This window comes from Oncorhynchus nerka, linkage group LG13 (assembly GCF_034236695.1).
Source record: "Oncorhynchus nerka isolate Pitt River linkage group LG13, Oner_Uvic_2.0, whole genome shotgun sequence".
NCBI classification, from domain to species: Eukaryota; Metazoa; Chordata; class Actinopteri; order Salmoniformes; family Salmonidae; genus Oncorhynchus; species Oncorhynchus nerka.
In genome coordinates this window covers 58,535,130-58,553,910 of record NC_088408.1, presented here as the reverse complement: position 1 = coordinate 58,553,910, position 18,781 = coordinate 58,535,130, and the positions used below count along the sequence as shown (strand labels likewise).

The 18,781-nt window shown below is 47.3% G+C and overlaps 1 protein-coding gene across 1 annotated transcript in view; it reads left to right on the top strand.

The window, feature by feature from the left end:
- Positions 1 to 16,451: 16,451 nt before the first annotated feature.
- The window catches only part of tmem161b (transmembrane protein 161B), a 43,713-nt gene continuing 41,383 nt past the window's right edge, over positions 16,452 to 18,781 (top strand). The window contains exon 1 of the mRNA XM_029677454.2: positions 16,452 to 16,674. Within this exon, the coding sequence (XP_029533314.1) occupies positions 16,672 to 16,674 (3 nt within the window). The 5' untranslated portion in view covers positions 16,452 to 16,671. The remainder of the gene's footprint in view (positions 16,675 to 18,781) is intronic.

The window sequence follows — 18,781 nt, the reverse complement described above, 5'->3', positions numbered from 1 at the left end:
AGAGGCAGAGAATATTAAAATAACCCAAATGTTTAATCATTTGTGAGGAAAAATGAAGTATGTAATATTCAAAACATTGGCCATTCCCTCCAAGCAATGACAATGGATTTAAAATACAGGTAAATGTTGCACAAGAAAGTCATGAAATAGAGGTTCTGTATATCAGCTCCCTAGTATGTCCAGTAGGCCTACTGGCATTCAGGTTATGGTAGAGATTATGGAGGTCAGGTTGATTACAACACAGCAAAAACCCAGCCTGTCACACAATAATACGAAGAATCATGTATTGATGATCCTTGTAAAATACAGCCAGAGTAGATGTTTACATGTGCAGCTTCTGCCAAATAGTCAAACAGAACCGTTTGTGTGCTGCATTGCTTTGGCGAAAACAAATGTATGCTCCAAAGCTACATTATTCTATTTAAGTGGAAAGCTCTTGGTTTGCATTAAGGAATACGACACATACATTATTCAGTAGTATTTTCATTTGCATTTTCATTTGCATTCTTGTAGATTAGAGCGAACGGGGAAGGAGGCACTACACCAAAGAGACTTCAAAATTGCTCTCCGAACCATTTCAGTGTCCGGATTGACTGGGTTTTTTGTTCCATTTTCTTCCGCACTGAGGCAGTATACTGCTGAGATTAGTAGCATGCATTTCAAACTGTTGAATGATAAAAGAAGGAAATGATCTATAATGCTCACCAGCTTTCAAATACCAAAAAGCTCTGTCATTAAAAATGAAGTGTGACATTGCGCAATGAGTGTGTTTGATTGACTATGCAGAGGTTTTACTGTAATATTTCTATCAGCTTGATTTATCTCACAGGGCTCATGAGCGGGAACTGAAAAGAGCAGGAGACACTGAGGAGATGTCACATGGACTAAACCAGGAACGAGTTTGAAACTCAACAGTACGCACTGGATGCCGACTACTATGTTTCATCTAAAAATAAAACTACACTTGATATCTGGGCTGTGTTAAGAACAGAACTCCTCTGTTCCACAGAGAATACAGTCCATGTTCTAGCAATGACAGAGCTGCTGACTGTATGGGGGCTTACAGCATGGACGCAATATAATACAGAGCATTGCTTTTCATTTAATTCAAAATGTTATTGTCACTAAGTCACAGTGTACTGTCAGAAAAGTATCACATTTTAAATAACCATGCACTATATATGAAATACGTAGGTATAGAACTTGTGGTGTACGCATATGACAATATTTCCACAATTAATTGCATTCTCTGCTGGCTTTATATTACAACACATTAAGCTCAAGTCAGGCCTGAGGTGTGATTTCTTAACAAGGGAAATGAGTGACATGGCAGATTGAGAAACAGGGGAGAAACACACTCCTGCGAGTGTGTGTGTGTGTGTGTGTGTGTGTGTGTGTGTGTGTGTGTGTGTGTGTGTGTGTGTGTGTGTGTGTGTGTGTGTGTGTGAGAGAGAGGGCTGAAGTTATGCATAATGGGGGTGGGGATCCATGCAATAAGAGAGGAGGGCTCTAGACTGGCGAATGAACACCTTCGCATCTGCAAATACATACACACTCGCACACGCCCTAAAGCTGGCTGCCCACACCCATGCAGATGCACATTTACACTCCCAACACTTCCCCCAATCTCCCACCCTCTGATATCAATGGTAAGTATACATAACACAAGACATGTTGAGACTGAGAGTATGCCTGCTATGAATCACTGCAGATATTTAGATTGCTTTTAGATTAGGAAGTTAAGAAACAATGTAGACTTGTTGATAACTCAATACGCATTGACTGTAGGCTACAGCGTATCAATCTATAATTTAGCTACACTATGCCATATTGTTTAGGCTAACATTCCGTACAGTCTTGTACTAGGCTGTATACTGTCTTCCCCTACTGTTAGGGCAACATATCTACAAAATAAATTATCTAGACTGTTGGAAAAATACAGTATTGTCATTATGTTGCTTCTTAAGTCCTAAACATGAGCCATATGTTTCCATTTATTCATTATGGAAAGGATATGAGTAGGCCCTTCAAATTGAAATCTGGACCTTGAAGCCAGTAACACTGCTTTTTAAAATTCTTGCCCTGTAATCAGGGAACAGAAGACCAGCAGTAATTTAGACCTCCAGGGAAAGATTTGAGTACCCAAGCAGTAGGCCATCTCTTGAACATTGTGCAGCATACATAATCTAATTGGCCATAGGCTATTTCCCTATTTACACTGTTGATGAAGGCCTTTTCACTGTAAAAAGTATTATGATTCAGAAATACACAAACACAATTTAGCCTACTGCGAATGGACATTTAAACTCTTGGCCAATCTCTGATGTACTATATAATAGGGAGGGGCATTCAGCCTGTCTAACTGTTTATGGACAAATTAGCATCTATCAGTCACACCCAAAGGACAATGTCAACCCTTTTCACCATCGCTATACACAACTCAAAAAGTTGTGAAGGGTTAACACAATGTGGATTGGACAATGTAGTGATATGTTGACGATGTAAATAATATTTTCTGGTCTGTGGTGTGTAATGAGGAGCAACCAGGCGCTGCACTTGACACATTTATGAAATTGATTATTCCAGTTAATAATAAGCATGCACCCATTAAGAAAATGACTGTAAAAACTGTGAAATCCTCTTGAATTGATGAGGAATTGAACAGTTGTAAGGTTGAGAGGGATGAGGCAAAATGAATGGCAAATACACACTAGTCACTTTAATAATGTTTACATATTTTGCATTATATCTCATATGTACAGTATACACTGTATTCTACCCTATTCTACTGTATCAGTCTATGCCACTCTGACATTGCTCGTCCAAATATTCATATATTCTTAATTCCATTCCTTTACTTTAGATTGTGTGTATTGTTAGAGATTACTTGCTAGAAACACAAGCATTTCGCTACACCCGCAATAACATCTGTTTAACACATGTATGAAACAAATAACATTTGACTTGATTTGGATAAAAAATTACTGAGGATAATAGCGGACAATATTGCCACTCCTATTTGCCATATCTTCAATCTAAGCCTACTAGAAAGGGTGTGCCCTCAGGCCAGGAGGGAAGCAAAAGTCATTACGCTACCCAAGAATAGCAAAGCCCCCTTTCCTGGCTCAAATAGCCAACCAATCAGCCTGTTACCAACCCCTTAGTCAGTTGTGTTGTGAACAGATACAATGCTATTTTACAGAAAACAAATTGACAACAAACTTTCAGCATGCTTGTAGGGAAGGACTTTCAACAAGCACAGCACTTACACAAATTACTGATGATTAGCTGAGAGAAATTGATTATAAAAGACTGGGGACTTTAGTGCAGCTTTTGACATTAACGATCATAGTCTTCTGCTGGAAAAACGTATGTGTTATGGCTTTACACCCCCAGCCATATTGTGGACAAAGACTTACCGCTCTAACATAACACATAGGCTGTTCTATAATGGAAGCCTCTCCAACATAATCCAGGTAGAATAAAGAATTCCACAGGGCAGCTGTCTAGGCCCATTTATAATTTCAATCTTTATTAATGACATTCCACTGGCTTTGAGTATGCGGATGACTCAACACTACACGTCAGCTACTGCAGCGACTGAAATGACTGCATTACTTAACAAAGAGCTGCAGTTAGTTTCAGAATCGGTTTGGGACAAAATTTGGGACAAATCATTCACTAAACCCTAAACCTCAACTAAGTTGTGTAATGAATAATGTGGAAATTGAGCAAGTTGAGGTGACTAAATGGCTTGGAGTAACCCTGGATTGTAAACCGTCATAGTCAAAACATGTTGATAAAACAGTAGCTAAAATGTGGAGTAGTCTGTCCATAATAAAGGTCTACTCTGCCTTCTTTTTATTTATTTATTTATTTTACCTTTCTTTAACTAGGCAAGTCAGTTTAGAACAAATTCTTATTTTCAATGACGGCCTAGGAACAGTGGGTTAACTGCCTGTTCAGGGGCAGAACGACAGGTTTGTACCTTGTCAGCTCGGGGGTTTGAACTTGCAACCTTCCGGTTACTAGTCCAACGCTCTAACCACTTTCTTAACAACATGATCAACCAGGAAGGTTTCACAGACAATAGTTTTGTCGCACCTGGACTACTGTTCAGTTGTGTGGTCAGGTGCCACCAGAGTATGTGAGCGGAGAGGAGCTGGAGTGAGGAGCAGAACATGCCCAATTTGGCTGGAGCATCGGCCTTCTCGCTTCATGAGCTCAGGGCATGCCCGGCCCAGCATGCATTTGTAGTCTACTTAATTGCTGCTATAGCCCCTTGCTTTAGCTACTGTCATGGAATTCGCTAAATATTTTCATATAGTGGGTGGCAGGTAGCCTAGTGGTTGTAGCTTTGGGCCAGTAAATAAAAGATTGCTAGATCGAATCCCCGAGCTGACAAGGTAAAAATCTATCGTTCTGCCCCTGAACAAGGCAGTTAACCCACTGTTCCTAGGCTGTCAATGTAAAGAAGAATTTGTTCTTAACTGACTTGACTAGTTAAACATTAAAATAAAAAAAATATAGAAACTGATAAAAGAGAGGTACAAAATCAATTTGACTTACAAAGATGAGGACCAACAGCAAGAGAGGGAGTGCAGTGATGTAGGTATTCTGAAAAGAGACCCCGAAAGCATGATGGTGTATGTACTACATGTGTCACGACTTCCGCCGAAGTCGGCTCCTCTCCTTGTTAGGGTGGTGTTCGGCGGTCGACGTCACTGGCTTTCTAGCCATCGCCGCTCCATTTTAAATGTATCCATTTTTTTGTCTTGTTCTCTGCAGACATGGTTTTCATTCCCCAATCAATCTACATGTATTTATTCCTCTGTCCCCATCATGTCTTTATGTAAGATTGCTTGTGTTACGTGTGTATTGTTGACGCGCCAGGCAGGTTCGTTTTTTCCGTGTTATTTTTCATGAAGATGTTTATTGTTAAACATAATTCTTGTGACTGTTTTGCGCAAAAGTCACTGACGTGGTCTTCCTTTCTGGATTGGCGCCCCCCCTTGGGTTGTACCGTGGCGGAGATCTTTGTGGGCTATACTCGGCCTTCTCTCAGGATGGTAAGTTGGTGGTTGAAGATATCCCTCTAGTGGTGTGGGGGCTGTGGGTGGGGTTATATCCTGCCTGTTTGGCCCTGTCTGGGGCCCTGTCTGGGGGTATCATCGGATGGGGCCATGGTGTCTCCTGCCCCCTCCTGCCTCAGCCTCGAGTATTTATGCTGCAGTAGTTTATAAGTCGGGGGGGGGGCTAGGGTCAGTCTGTTATATCTGGAGTATTTCTCCTGTCTTATCCGGTGCCCTGTGTGAATTTAAGTATGCTCTCTCTAATTCTCTCTTTCTCTCTCTCGGAGGACCTGAGCCCTAGGACCATGCCTCATGACTACCTGGCATGATGACTCCTTGCTGTCCCCAGTCCACCTGGCCGTGCTGCTGCTCCATTTTCAACTGTTCTGCCTGCGGCTATGGAACCCTGACCTGTTCACCGGACGTGCTACCTGTCCCAGACCTGCTGTTTTCAACTCTCTTGAGACAGCAGGAGCGGTAGAGATACTCTGAATGATCGGCTATGAAAAGCCAACTGACATTTACTCCTGAGGTGCTGACCTGTTGCACCCTCGACAACTACTGTGATTATTATTATTTGACCATGCTGGTCATTTATGAACATTTGAACATTGCCATGTTCTGTTATAATCTTCACCCGGAACAGCCAGAAGAGGACTGGCCACCCCTCATAGCCTGGTTCCTCTCTAGGTTTCTTCCATGGTTTTGGCCTTTCTAGGGAGTTCTCCTAGCTACCGTGCTTCTACACCTGCATTGCTTGCTGTTTGGGGTTTTAGGCTGGGTTTCTGTACAACACTTTGAGATATCAGCTGATGTAAGAAGGGCTATATAAATTAATTTGACTTAATTTGAAATGCTGAGCGCTTTATGTCCCTACCAGCCTATTGTGTCACACTCACAAATGCTTCACAATGTATTTCTCTGCAGGCTATAGCCTTGAAATTATTGAAATAATATAGTCTAAATAATTCATCTTTGTTTGTTCTTTAGGCTCTCTGTCTGGCTCCTGACCTATTTAGAGTGTTTATATGCTGTTTAATATTACATGTATTCTATTTTAAATAATGTGTGCTTCTTACATTCATCTTTCATTGTTTATTCAAATACTGTACTTTTCATTCAAATCATATGGTTTGGTTTCAATACTTCAAAACCAAATGGTAAGTCCAGGGAGTCACAAAAATAGATGGGTGCTGGTCAAATTATGATTTTAATGAATGGAGCGAATTTCGGAGCTGCAGTTTTTTCACATCCAGAGTGATAAGTGGGACTTCCAACCACTCAACTCTGCTCACATACTCTGGGTGCCACAAAGAGGGACTTAGGAAAATTACAATTGGCTCAGAACAGGGATGCACGGCTGGCCATTAAATGTACACGGAGAGCTAACATTAATAATATGCATGTCAATCTCTCCTGGCTCAAAGTGGAGGAGCGATTGACTTCATCATGACTTGTTTTTGTAAGAAGTGTTGACAAGCTGAATGCACCAAGCTGTCTGTTTAAACTACTAACACACAGCTCGGACACCCATGCATACCCCACAAGACATGCCACCAGAGGTCTCTTCACAATCCCCATGTCCAGAACAGACTATCGGAGGCGCACAGTATTACTGTGCTGCTAGGGTGACCAGTGATCTGAGATAGACCGGGGCTTTACCTAGCAGAGACTTGTAGATGACCTGGAGCCAGTGGGTTTGGCGTTGAGTATGAAGCGAGGGCCAGCCAACGAGACTGTACAGGTCGCAGTGGTGGGTAGTATATGGAGCTTTGGTGACAAAACGGATGACACTGTGAAAGACTGCATCCAATTTGCTGAGTAGAGCGTTGAAGGCTATTTTGTAAATGACATCGCCGATAACGTGATTTGATGTCCTTTTATCTGTGGCCAATGACCTTGAGACTTCTTGGATGGGCCCTTCTAATGTAACTCTATGGCAGCACATTTACATTTACATTTAAGTCATTTAGCAGACGCTCTTATCCAGAGCGACTTACAAATTGGTGCATTCACCTTATGACCTCCAGTGGAACAGTAGTGCATCTAAATCTTTTCAGGGGGAGGGGGGGTGAGAGGGATTACTTTATCCTATCCTAGGTATTCCTTAAAGAGGTGGGGTTTCAGGTGTCTCCGGAAGGTGGTGATTGACTCCGCTGTCCTGGCGTCGTGAGGGAGTTTGTTCCACCATTGGGGGGCCAGAGCAGCGAACAGTTTTGACTGGGCTGAGCGGGAACTGTACTTCCTCAGTGGTAGGGAGGCGAGCAGGCCAGAGGTGGATGAACGCAGTGCCCTTGTTTGGGTGTAGGGCCTGATCAGAGCCTGGAGGTACTGAGGTGCCGTTCCCCTCACAGCTCCGTAGGCAAGCACCATGGTCTTGTAGCGGATGCGAGCTTCAACTGGAAGCCAGTGGAGGGAGCGGAGGAGCGGGGTGACGTGAGAGAACTTGGGAAGGTTGAACACCAGACGGGCTGCGGCGTTCTGGATGAGTTGTAGGGGTTTAATGGCACAGGCAGGGAGCCCAGCCAACAGCGAGTTGCAGTAATCCAGACGGGAGATGACAAGTGCCTGGATTAGGACCTGCGCCGCTTCCTGTGTGAGGCAGGGTCGTACTCTGCGGATGTTGTAGAGCATGAACCTACAGGAACGGGCCACCGCCTTGATGTTAGTTGAGAACGACAGGGTGTTGTCCAGGATCACGCCAAGGTTCTTAGCGCTCTGGGAGGAGGACACAATGGAGTTGTCAACCGTGATGGCGAGATCATGGAACGGGCAGTCCTTCCCCGGGAGGAAGAGCAGCTCCGTCTTGCCGAGGTTCAGCTTGAGGTGGTGATCCGTCATCCACACGGATATGTCTGCCAGACATGCAGAGATGCGATTCGCCACCTGGTCATCAGAAGGGGGAAAGGAGAAGATTAATTGTGTGTCGTCTGCATAGCAATGATAGGAGAGACCATGTGAGGTTATGACAGAGCCAAGTGACTTGGTGTATAGCGAGAATAGGAGAGGGCCTAGAACAGAGCCCTGGGGACACCAGTGGTGAGAGCACGTGGTGTGGAGACGGATTCTCGCCACGCCACCTGGTAGGAGCGACCTGTCAGGTAGGACGCAATCCAAGCGTGGGCCGCGCCGGAGATGCCCAACTCGGAGAGGGTGGAGAGGAGGATCTGATGGTTCACAGTATCGAAGGCAGCCGATAGGTCTAGAAGGATGAGAGCAGAGGAGAGAGAGTTAGCTTTAGCAGTGCGGAGCGCCTCCGTGATACAGAGAAGAGCAGTCTCAGTTGAATGACTAGTCTTGAAACCTGACTGATTTGGATCAAGAAGGTCATTCTGAGAGAGATAGCGGGAGAGCTGGCCAAGGACGGCACGTTCAAGAGTTTTGGAGAGAAAAGAAAGAAGGGATACTGGTCTGTAGTTGTTGACATCGGAGGGATCGAGTGTAGGTTTTTCAGAAGGGGTGCAACTCTCGCTCTCTTGAAGACGGAAGGGACGTAGCCAGCGGTCAGGGATGAGTTGATGAGCGAGGTGAGGTAAGGGAGGAGGTCTCCGGAAATGGTCTGGAGAAGAGAGGAGGGGATAGGGTCAAGCGGGCAGGTTGTAGGGCGGCCGGCCGTCACAAGACGCGAGATTTCATCTGGAGAGAGAGGGGAGAAAGAGGTCAGAGCACAGGGTAGGGCAGTGTGAGCAGAACCAGCGGTGTCGTTTGACTTAGCAAACGAGGATCGGATGTCGTCGACCTTCTTTTCAAAATGGTTGACGAAGTCATCTGCAGAGAGGGAGGGGGGGAGGGGGAGGAGGATTCAGGAGGGAGGAGAAGGTTGCAAAGAGCTTCCTAGGGTTAGAGGCAGATGCTTGGAATTTAGAGTGGTAGAAAGTGGCTTTAGCAGCAGAGAGAGAAGAGGAAAATGTAGAGAGGAGGGAGTGAAAGGATGTCAGGTCCGCAGGGAGGCGAGTTTTCCTCCATTTCCGCTCGGCTGCCCGGAGCCCTGTTCTGTGAGCTCGCAATGAGTCGTCGAGCCACGGAGCGGGAGGGGAGGACCGAGCCGGCCTGGAGGATAGGGGACATAGAGAGTCAAAGGATGCAGAAAGGGAGGAGAGGAGGGTTGAGGAGGCAGAATCAGGAGATAGGTTGGAGAAGGTTTGAGCAGAGGGAAGAGATGATAGGATGGAAGAGGAGAGAGTAGCGGGGGAGAGAGAGCGAAGGTTGGGACGGCGCGATACCATCCGAGTAGGGGCAGTGTGGGAAGTGTTGGATGAGAGCGAGAGGGAAAAGGATACAAGGTAGTGGTCGGAGACTTGGAGGGGAGTTGCAACGAGGTTAGTGGAAGAACAGCATCTAGTAAAGATGAGGTCGAGCGTATTTCCTGCCTTGTGAGTAGGGGGAAGGTGAGAGGGTGAGGTCAAAGAGGAGAGGAGTGGAAAGAAGGAGGCAGAGAGGAATGAGTCAAAGGTAGGCGTGGGGAGGTTAAAGTCGCCCAGAACTGTGAGAGGTGAGCCGTCCTCAGGAAAGGAGCTTATCAAGGCATCAAGCTCATTGATGAACTCTCCGAGGGAACCTGGAGGGCGATAAATGATAAGGATGTTAAGCTTGAAAGGGCTGGTAACTGTGACAGCATGGAATTCAAAGGAGGCGATAGACAGATGGGTAAGGGGAGAAAGAGAGAATGACCACTTGGGAGAGATGAGGATCCCGGTGCCACCACCCCGCTGACCAGAAGCTCTCGGGGTGTGCGAGAACACGTGGGCAGACGAAGAGAGAGCAGTAGGAGTAGCAGTGTTGTCTGTGGTGATCCATGTTTCCGTCAGTGCCAAGAAGTCGAGGACTGGAGGGAGACATAGGCGGAGATGAACTCTGCCTTGTTGGCCGCAGATCGGCAGTTCCAGAGGCTACCGGAGACCTGGAACTCCACGTGGGTCGTGCGCGCTGGGACCACCAGATTAGGGTGGCAGCGGCCACGCGGTGTGGAGCGTTTGTATGGTCTGTGCAGAGAGGAGAGAACAGGGATAGACAGACACATAGTTGACAGGCTACACAAGAGGCTACGCTAATGCAAAGGAGATTGGAATGACAAGTGGACTACACGTCACGAGTGTTCAGAGAGTTAAGCTTACGTAGCAAGAATCTTATTGACTAAAATGATTAAAATGGTACAGTACTGCTGAAGTAGGCTAGCTGGCAGAGGCTGCGTTGTTGACTAAGTAGGCATTGGCTGCGTTGTTGACACTACACTAATCAAGTCGTTCCGTTGAGTGTAATAGTTTCTACTGTGCTGCTATTCGGGGCTAGCTGGCTAGCTAGCAGTGTTGATTACGTTACGTTGCGTTAAAAGAACGACAATAGCTGGCTAACTAACCTAGGAAATCGCTCTAGGCTACACAATTATCTTTGATACAAAGACGGCTGTGTAGCTAGCTATGTAGCTAGCTACGATCAAACAGATCAAGCCGTTGTACTGTAATGAAATGAAATGAAAAATGTGATACTACCTGTGGAGCGAGCGAAATGCGACCGGATTGTTGAGTGCAGAAGTTCTGTTCGGTAGACGTTGGCTAGCTGTTGGCTAGCTAGCAGAGTCTCCTATGTTAAGGACGACATAAAACTACACACTCTAAACTACACAATTATCTTGGGTACGAAGACAGCAAAGACAACTATGTAGCTAGCTAACACTACACTAATCAAGTCGTTCAGTTGAGTGTAATAGTTGTGCTGCTAATCGGTAGACGGTGGACTAGCTAACGGTGGACGTTAGCTAGCTGGCTAGCTGCAGGGCAGTGTAGACTGCGTTAGGACGACGAAATACGATAATTACGCAATTATCTATGATACAAAGACGGCTGTGTAGCTAGCTAAGAAGAAATTGATAAGATTAGACAAATCAAACCGTTGTACTATAATGAAATGTAATGAAATGTAATACTACCTGCGGACCGAGTGCAGATGCGGGGCTTCCATTTTCGAGCTCTCCGAGTAGATTTTGCAGTGATGTTGTGTCCCCATGAGTGACAGAACACTGAGACAATCACGGTGCAACTAGAATACATTACCAACCCCAACGCTCCATATTTTCCGCTGGCTGCCCCACCACTACAGAAAGTACTAGGATGAAACACCTGTATTTTGGAGCTGCCTTACTCAAGAAAGCAAAAAAATAGACCATGTTTGTATTCTTTATTAACTCAATGATTCATTATTATTATATATATATATATATATATTTTACATTGTTTGCAGTCGATAGCGCGCCGGACCTCGGTCCGGGATTAAGACCTGCTCCCTGCCTGTTCATTACATTAGCGTCAGAAGTAAAAACGTTGATAAAAGTTAGCCAGCTAGCTAGCTGACTTCTGTGGCTAGCTACCATAGGCGAGAACGGGGGTTGAAAATGCTTTGAGGGAATCTGAAAGTGAAGGTGGAGGTAGGGGACGATTATGGCCAAGGAGGTGCGTGTGCATGGACGTTGGAGGATCTGGCTGAGAAGATCGCCAGGGCGTCGGAGCCCAGAGGCCGCTTGAGGGAGGACATTAGAGTGATGGTGGCCGAAGCGGGCATGAGTCCTTCGTCGACTGAGCGGATTCTGGTGGGCAGACTGAAGGGGTGACGTCGACGCGGCGGGACGAGGAATCTGGGGCTCAGTATGTAAACAAACGTGGCGACGCCCAGTTCCCGGCTGCGTCCGTATCTGTTAAGACCCCGAAGTATTCCGGTAACGCGGATTGGGAAGCTTTTCATGCTCAGTTTGAACTGTCAGCTCATTTTAGCGGGTGTTCGAATGAAGATAGGGCACTGCAGTTGGCTTTATGCCTCATGGATGATGCTCTGGCCTGTTTGATATTGATTAGCCCCGAGGACAGACGTGATTATAGTGCTTTAGTGGGAGCACTGAGGAGGCGCTATGGACAGTGTGTACAGCCCGGGCTACTGCGCTCCGAACTGAGTAATTGACGCAGGCAAGCCTGGAGAGCCTCTACGGGTGCTAGCTAATGACATTGAGAGCCTCTCTCGGCGGGCATATGCTCACATGCCCCCCTCCTTGCAGAGCGAGCTAGCATGGGACCAGTTCATACAGGTGCTCTCTCCTACGGAGCTGCGCATACAGACCCAGCTGGCTCATCCTGAGTCATTGCAGATAGCCTTGGAGATGGCTTTGAAGAGGGAGCTGGTGTGGGCTGGGGCTTTGGTGGGGGTGCAGGGAGACAGACCCTCTGTGCGAGCTGGGGGGCAGAGCAGCCCGGAGCTGGAAAAGCCTGCATGGGTGGCTGAAATGACAGAACTCATTCGTGCTGTGTCACAACAGGCGGCACGAAACACACGCCCTGATCCCATGGTCTGCTGGGGTTGTGGCCAGCCAGGCCATCTGCGCCGGGATTGCCCCATGTCCCACAGAGCTTAGGGATACAGCTCCGGGTCCGCATAGACCAGGTAGTGCGGACCCCTGGCTTTCTATCCCCAACCACCATCTTCTTCAGGAGGAGCCCACCGGCACATACGGGAAAGCAAGGCTCCACTTCCCCCAGAAGCAGACGAGGGCAAGCGGATGGCGCCTGTTGTTGTGGTGGGCCGGACCTGTGTTGGGGACCATTGTCATGTCACTGTGGAGGGGGTGCCCTGCTCTGCCCTGATGGACACTGGGTCCACAGTTATTGTGCCAGGTTGGACTCAGTGTGAGCCCACAACTGTGCAGCTCTGCACAGTCACAGGTGAGCTGGCACCCATGAAAGGGAAGGGAACAATGACTCTGTGGTCTGTGCATCATCCTGTGTGGGTGGAGGCTGTGCAGGACCCTTGTATACTGAGGTTGGACTTTCTTAGGAGCACAGGCTGCCAGTTAGACCTAAATGGGGGCACACTGAGCTTCCAGGGATGGCCGGAATTCACCCTAATGTCACATTCACTCAACCCAAGAAACCCTTTACTCCAACAGTTAAAGCTGCAGAGACTCATGGCCTTCAACACCCTCTAACGTGCACTGATTGAGGCCCCCGTGCTCGCCCCCTCTGACCTCACCTTGCCCTTTAACCTGGACACAGACACGAGCAATGTGGCCATGGGTGGGGTGCTGGCCCAGGTGGGGCCAGAGGGGGAGAGAGTGAAGGCGTAGTTCAACAAAACATTTGACAAACATGAGCGTCGCTACTGTGTCACCCGGCGGGAGCTCTTGGCTGTTGTGGCTTCCGTCAAACACTTCAGGTACTACCTGGGTGGCCTGCCCTTTACTGTAAGGACTGAACACTCTGCTCTCCAGTGGCCCATGTCTTTCAGAGAGCCAGAGGGGCAGGTGTCACGCTGGTTGGAGGAGCTTCAGCCGTATGACTTCACAGTGGTGCACAGGGCAGGGGCACGCCACTCCAACGCCGACGCCATGTCCCATCGGCCCAGTTCTGCAGACGGCTGCCTCCACTGTGAGCGGAGAGAGGGACGGGAGAGAGAGCTGTATGCAGAGGAGGGGGTCTGTGCCACAGTGTGTCGGGCGAGCAGGCCTGTCTGTTGTGAGCTGCAGACTGTCGATGTGACTGAATGGGGGCAGCAGCAGAGACGGGACACAGACCTACAGCCAGTGCTACAGTGGGTAGAGGCGCAGGTGAGGCCACCAATGGGAAGAGGTGATAGCGCTCTCACTCACGACCAAAGGGTTGTGGTTAAAGTTTGAGAGACTGCGGCTGGCTGATGGCAGAGGAGAGGTGGCAGGTGGTGGTCCCAAAAGCATTGCGGGAGGCTGCGTTCCAGAGTACTCATTGGGGGACTGGACACTGGACACTTTGGGGTCACAAAAACACTGCGCTGCCTCCGTCAGGGCTTTTACTGGGGGCAGCACAAGAGGGATGTGGAGGACTTTTGCCACCGCTGTGACAACTGCACAGCGAGAAAGGGCCCCCCAGGCCGTTTTCATGCTCAGCTCCAACAGTTCCCAGTTGGGGCTCCCATGGAGAGGGTGGGAGTGGATGTAGTTGGGCCGTTCCCCACCACATACAGTGGAAACCACTGGGTGCTCACGGCCATGGACTATTTCACAAAATGGCCCGAGGCCTATGCTCTGCCTGACCAGGAGGCAGAGACGATCCTCGATGCCCTGGCAGCAGGTTTGGAGTTGCGGAGTCCATCCACCTCGACCAAGGCAGAACATTTGAGTCCCGTGTGTTCGCCACCATGTGTGAGAGGCTGGGTATGCACAAGACCCGCACTACTCCTCTCCATCCTCAAAGTGATGGCCATGTGGAGCGCTTCAACAAAATGCTTGGACAGCAGCTGGCCATCGTCTCTTTCAAACACCAGCATGACTGGGACAATCACCTGCCTATGGTCCTCATGGCATGCCGCTTCGCTGTCCAAGACTCCACTTCCTGCACGCCTGCCCTCCTCATGCTGGGGAGAGAGATCCGCACCCATGCGGAGATGGCGTTTGGTCGGCCCCTGGATAGCCCTCATGTTCCCCGGGGCCGGAGTATGCCCGGAGACTCCAGTACCACCTGGCGACAGCCCACACCTTCACCAGAGAGCAGCTGGTGAATGCAGGTGTGAGGCAGAATAGGAACTATGACGTGCACACCCGGGGAAGGCACTTTGTGTCTGGGGAGCTGGTCTGGGTCTACAGCCCCCTAAGGAAAAAAGGCAGATGCCCCAAGTTGGACAGTCACTGGGTGGGACCCTGCAGCGTCCTGGAGAGTGTTGTTTATCGGGTGCAGCTTCCTCCCAGGGGGAGAAAGGTGGCACTGCACCGGACAGGTTAGCCCCATACAGAGGGGCCTCTGCTCCCCAAACCCCAGGGCCCCCCCAAAATTCCCCACTCTGGCAATGATATTCTCCAGGCACCCACCCCCAGGTGCCGCTGACAAGGTTCCAGACAGCCCACTCCCCCTGTCTCCCTCCCTGTGTCACCGCGTGGTTCCCCGGAGCCACGGACTGTATTCCCCGTTCCCGCTTCCTTGTCACCCATATCCCTTCCTTCATCCCCTGGGTCCCAGAGGGGAAGCCCCCTGCCACGGATGGAGCCCCCTGTTTCACATCTGGACACTCCGTGACCATCACGGCCACGCAGGCAAAGGAGACCTCCGGGTCGCTTCAGAGACTTTGTGGTCGGGGGGCTGTGTAGCGACCTGCACAGACAGCGGTGTTATGTGTTCGGCTATTAGTGGGTTGTGTTGTGCTTACCAGTGTTCGCAGGGTCCGACATGCCAAACAACCTGCTATCTGCCAATCACGGGAATGCCTGGAATGTTCTGATGCAGGGCATCCTGGTGGTTGGCGGAGTGGCGTGGAGGGGGGTTGGGCAGGGGAATGGAGCATTGGAAGTTAAGACCAGGTTTAGCCATTGTTCTTTCTCTTACGTCTGGCCTTCACAAAAGACGGTCACGGTTGTATTGTGGGGTATCTTTCATTTATTTGGCATGGGCTATGGCCAAACAGTAGCCTGTGTAAAGTTGGGTTAATAAACCGTCAATTCGTAAACTCAATCCTCTGAACAATTGTTCCTTTATGATCTAATCAGGTCATTGCATTGGTGTCAGAAGTGATCGTAACTTTCATCCACGACAGTGCGTGTGCTTGGCCGGTGAGCGCGTTCCTGTAAGACGTAGAGTTGCAAGCTAGCGCGAGGACGCGCTCTTTGAAAGGAGGGAGTAGTGTAAGCGACCCCGGGTTTATAAGCGCGGAAATCGACTCTGCCGCACGAGCATGCTTTTGCAGCACAGTAGCGCGCAGGACCTTGGGCTAGAAGGTCGAGGATTCGAGACCTGCTCCATGCCTGTTTTAATTACAATAACGTGCAAAACGTGCAAAAAAACACAACATTATTTATGTTTAGCTAAACAGGTGTATTTTCAATGTTATTTTTGCATGTTGTTATTTTGGCGTCACATAACAGAATGACGGGTCGCCACTGCACTTACTCCAGAATCATTTATGTTTTATTTTCTTTTTTTATTGAAATGGTGCATCATGTCAAATTAGGCCATAGGCTTCACTAAAGTAGTACAACCCACTGTAGCGCATGAGGCTATTTCAAATTCGCAATAGGCAAATACTAGAAAATCTTCACCTGCCAAATAAAACATTTCTAAAACACTGCACATTCTTTAGTTTTAACATTCAGATCTCGCTGGGTTTCTCATCCATTGACAGACTGGTGAAAATAAAAGTCACGTGTACCTTCAGCCGTTCTAGGGGTCCTTAGGTACATTTATTGTGTTCTAAAATGCCTAAATAAAATCCACATATTACAATATAAAGTATGCCATATTTCATTGTCCGTAAATATGGGTTTACATTAAAGATATCCGTATCAAATGCAATGTGCCAGGCTTTTGTTTAAAAGAAAGTAACGCCCACATAAGTCACACTGTAAACAGGCATATTCAGAGACGCCTATATACCCAGAGTCTTAGCGTGACCTCTATTGCAGTTGAAAACATTTGGGAACCGAGCTTGAATGAATTGGTCATTGAAATATAATTGCAGCAGTTTGATTTATAAATTAATTAATCTTAAATATCACCAACTTCAGAAAGGCTTATGTGCTCCGCGCCGCTCGATTTCCGACTCGGGGAGCTTAGTGTGACAGTTGTCGGCGTTAAGTCCATTTCAGCACAACTGCATCAACATGGTGAGTATTCTATGCCACGGCAAGCTTACCATTAACACCAGTTAGCCGTTAGCTTGATATCAGAGAGCAACCAGCTAACTAGCTGGATAATATTACACATCTGCTGCAGCACTAGCTCTTAATGCAGAACTTTCTAATATATACTGAAGTTTCACAACCATATGTAATATTGCATGTTTAGTTCCAAGTCATGCATTCGGTTCCTGCGCGAGCGAACTAACGATATCTAGGTAGCTGACGTTAGGTTAGCAAGCTAGCTAGCTAACTGCAGGTAGCTATCGAACCTCAGACACCTGTGCAGTGAACTCCAATTAGTTACTATTACTCGATAGCCAATGTTTTTATCCATCTTATTCTGACAACTACTTAGATTGCTGGAGAATTTGGCGCTCGTGATGCTCAGCAAACAGCTAGAACCTTGCTAGCTTGCCATGTTCACTTTGATTATGTCAATCATTGAGAATGTGCAGGTAGGGAAAGGTGTTTCTCACCTCTATATAGAACACTCGTTTTGACCTCAGAATGCCCTCCGCGAGGCCATATGCTTGTGGGTTATTTTCTACCTTGCCATGTTGTGATATTGCATTTTATCAGCCATACACTGTATGTCCCTCGTACTTTTGTCTCTTATAATATTATGGTACTGGTAATGCTTGCTAAATCCTCAGGGCAACCTGTAAATAATAACTTTAAACTTCTCAAGTTATACGGCACCGAATGTACAAACGATGTAACATAAAAGTAATATCAGATTCCATAGAATCCCTTGGCATGTTCTGAAATTGAAATGTACTACCAAAAACCAAACACTACAATTTAAAACATTCTGAATGGGAAGATTGGTCTACCATCTCTGATCTAAATGTAGATTTACAATTGATTTCCATTTATGTTTAGGTGAATTGTGTGTTATCATAAGGTCTCCTAAACTATAGGAGAAGGAGAATTCTTAATTTAGTAGTTTGGTATAACCTAAGCGCCTTATCTTTTTCAGATAGTGCTGGAATTCATTGCAATTTAGAAAAGGGACTTGAAAGCACTCATGGTTCATTTGTGAATAATGGAAGCACAGGAGTGAGATTTAGGATACTTCGTTGTTTTAAGGATGCACTCACCCACTGAGGGTGGTCTTTGATATGCCAATTATAAGCAGTTTATAACACATTTATAACATCATGGAGATACCTTTTTTTAATGGCATTTATGCCTTATGATGCCTGGGCTATTCAGATTGGACATGTTAGATAAACTATTAAGCTACATTGTCATGTGTGATGGTCAGTGCAACACAGAGTCAGAAAGTCACTGATTTGCCTTACCTGTACTTGCAGCTCTCATGCAATTGGCCCACGATTCACAGGTAAGGTGGCTGTAGTAAGCTTTTTTAATGGGGTGCACTATGGCTGCTCAATAGTATATATGGATAATAGCTTAACAATAATCAATCAGTGCGTGTGTAGCACACCATTATTGTCTATTATTCACAAGTGATATTGGTCTACACAGAATTATTTGACTGACTTTGATATTCTTGCATGTTTTCTCTGTGAATCCATATTGCTAGTAGTGAGTACCATTTCCAGGCAGGGAAACCTTGAAGCTTTTCACCAACTGTCAGCTTAACCAGGGGGCAGTGGAGATGGGCTCCCCTCTCTGGTCTCCAGTTGGTTTCAGGGGCAAGATGGCAGGCCGCCTGTTGGGGGTGATTGAGCTCTGAGGTGTTTGTTATCTCCCCTGTGCCCCCCTCGGCCTTCAATTGGCCCCTGTGTGGATGGGGTCGTGGGGACTGGGGAAGATAAGAGAGCCCATGCTGATGTTCAATTTCCCCAGGCTTGGGAGTCCTAGAGGACCCTATGGAGAATGTTCAAGACCGACCCAACTGTGTGTTAGTGTCTGTTTGACCTATATACCCTGTACATCCAAGAGTCTGAGAAATTCCATCCTGCCTGTTATTGTCAGATACCAGAGGTCACATTTCTAAAGATGTCAGATGAAGAGTAAATTGCAACATTATGGGTCCTACTCCCCCCCTCTGTGACTCTAGTGGAGGTATTGACTTTGGCTTTAAGAGTGCATGCTGCACTGTGTGATGCCTGCCTAGGGTCTC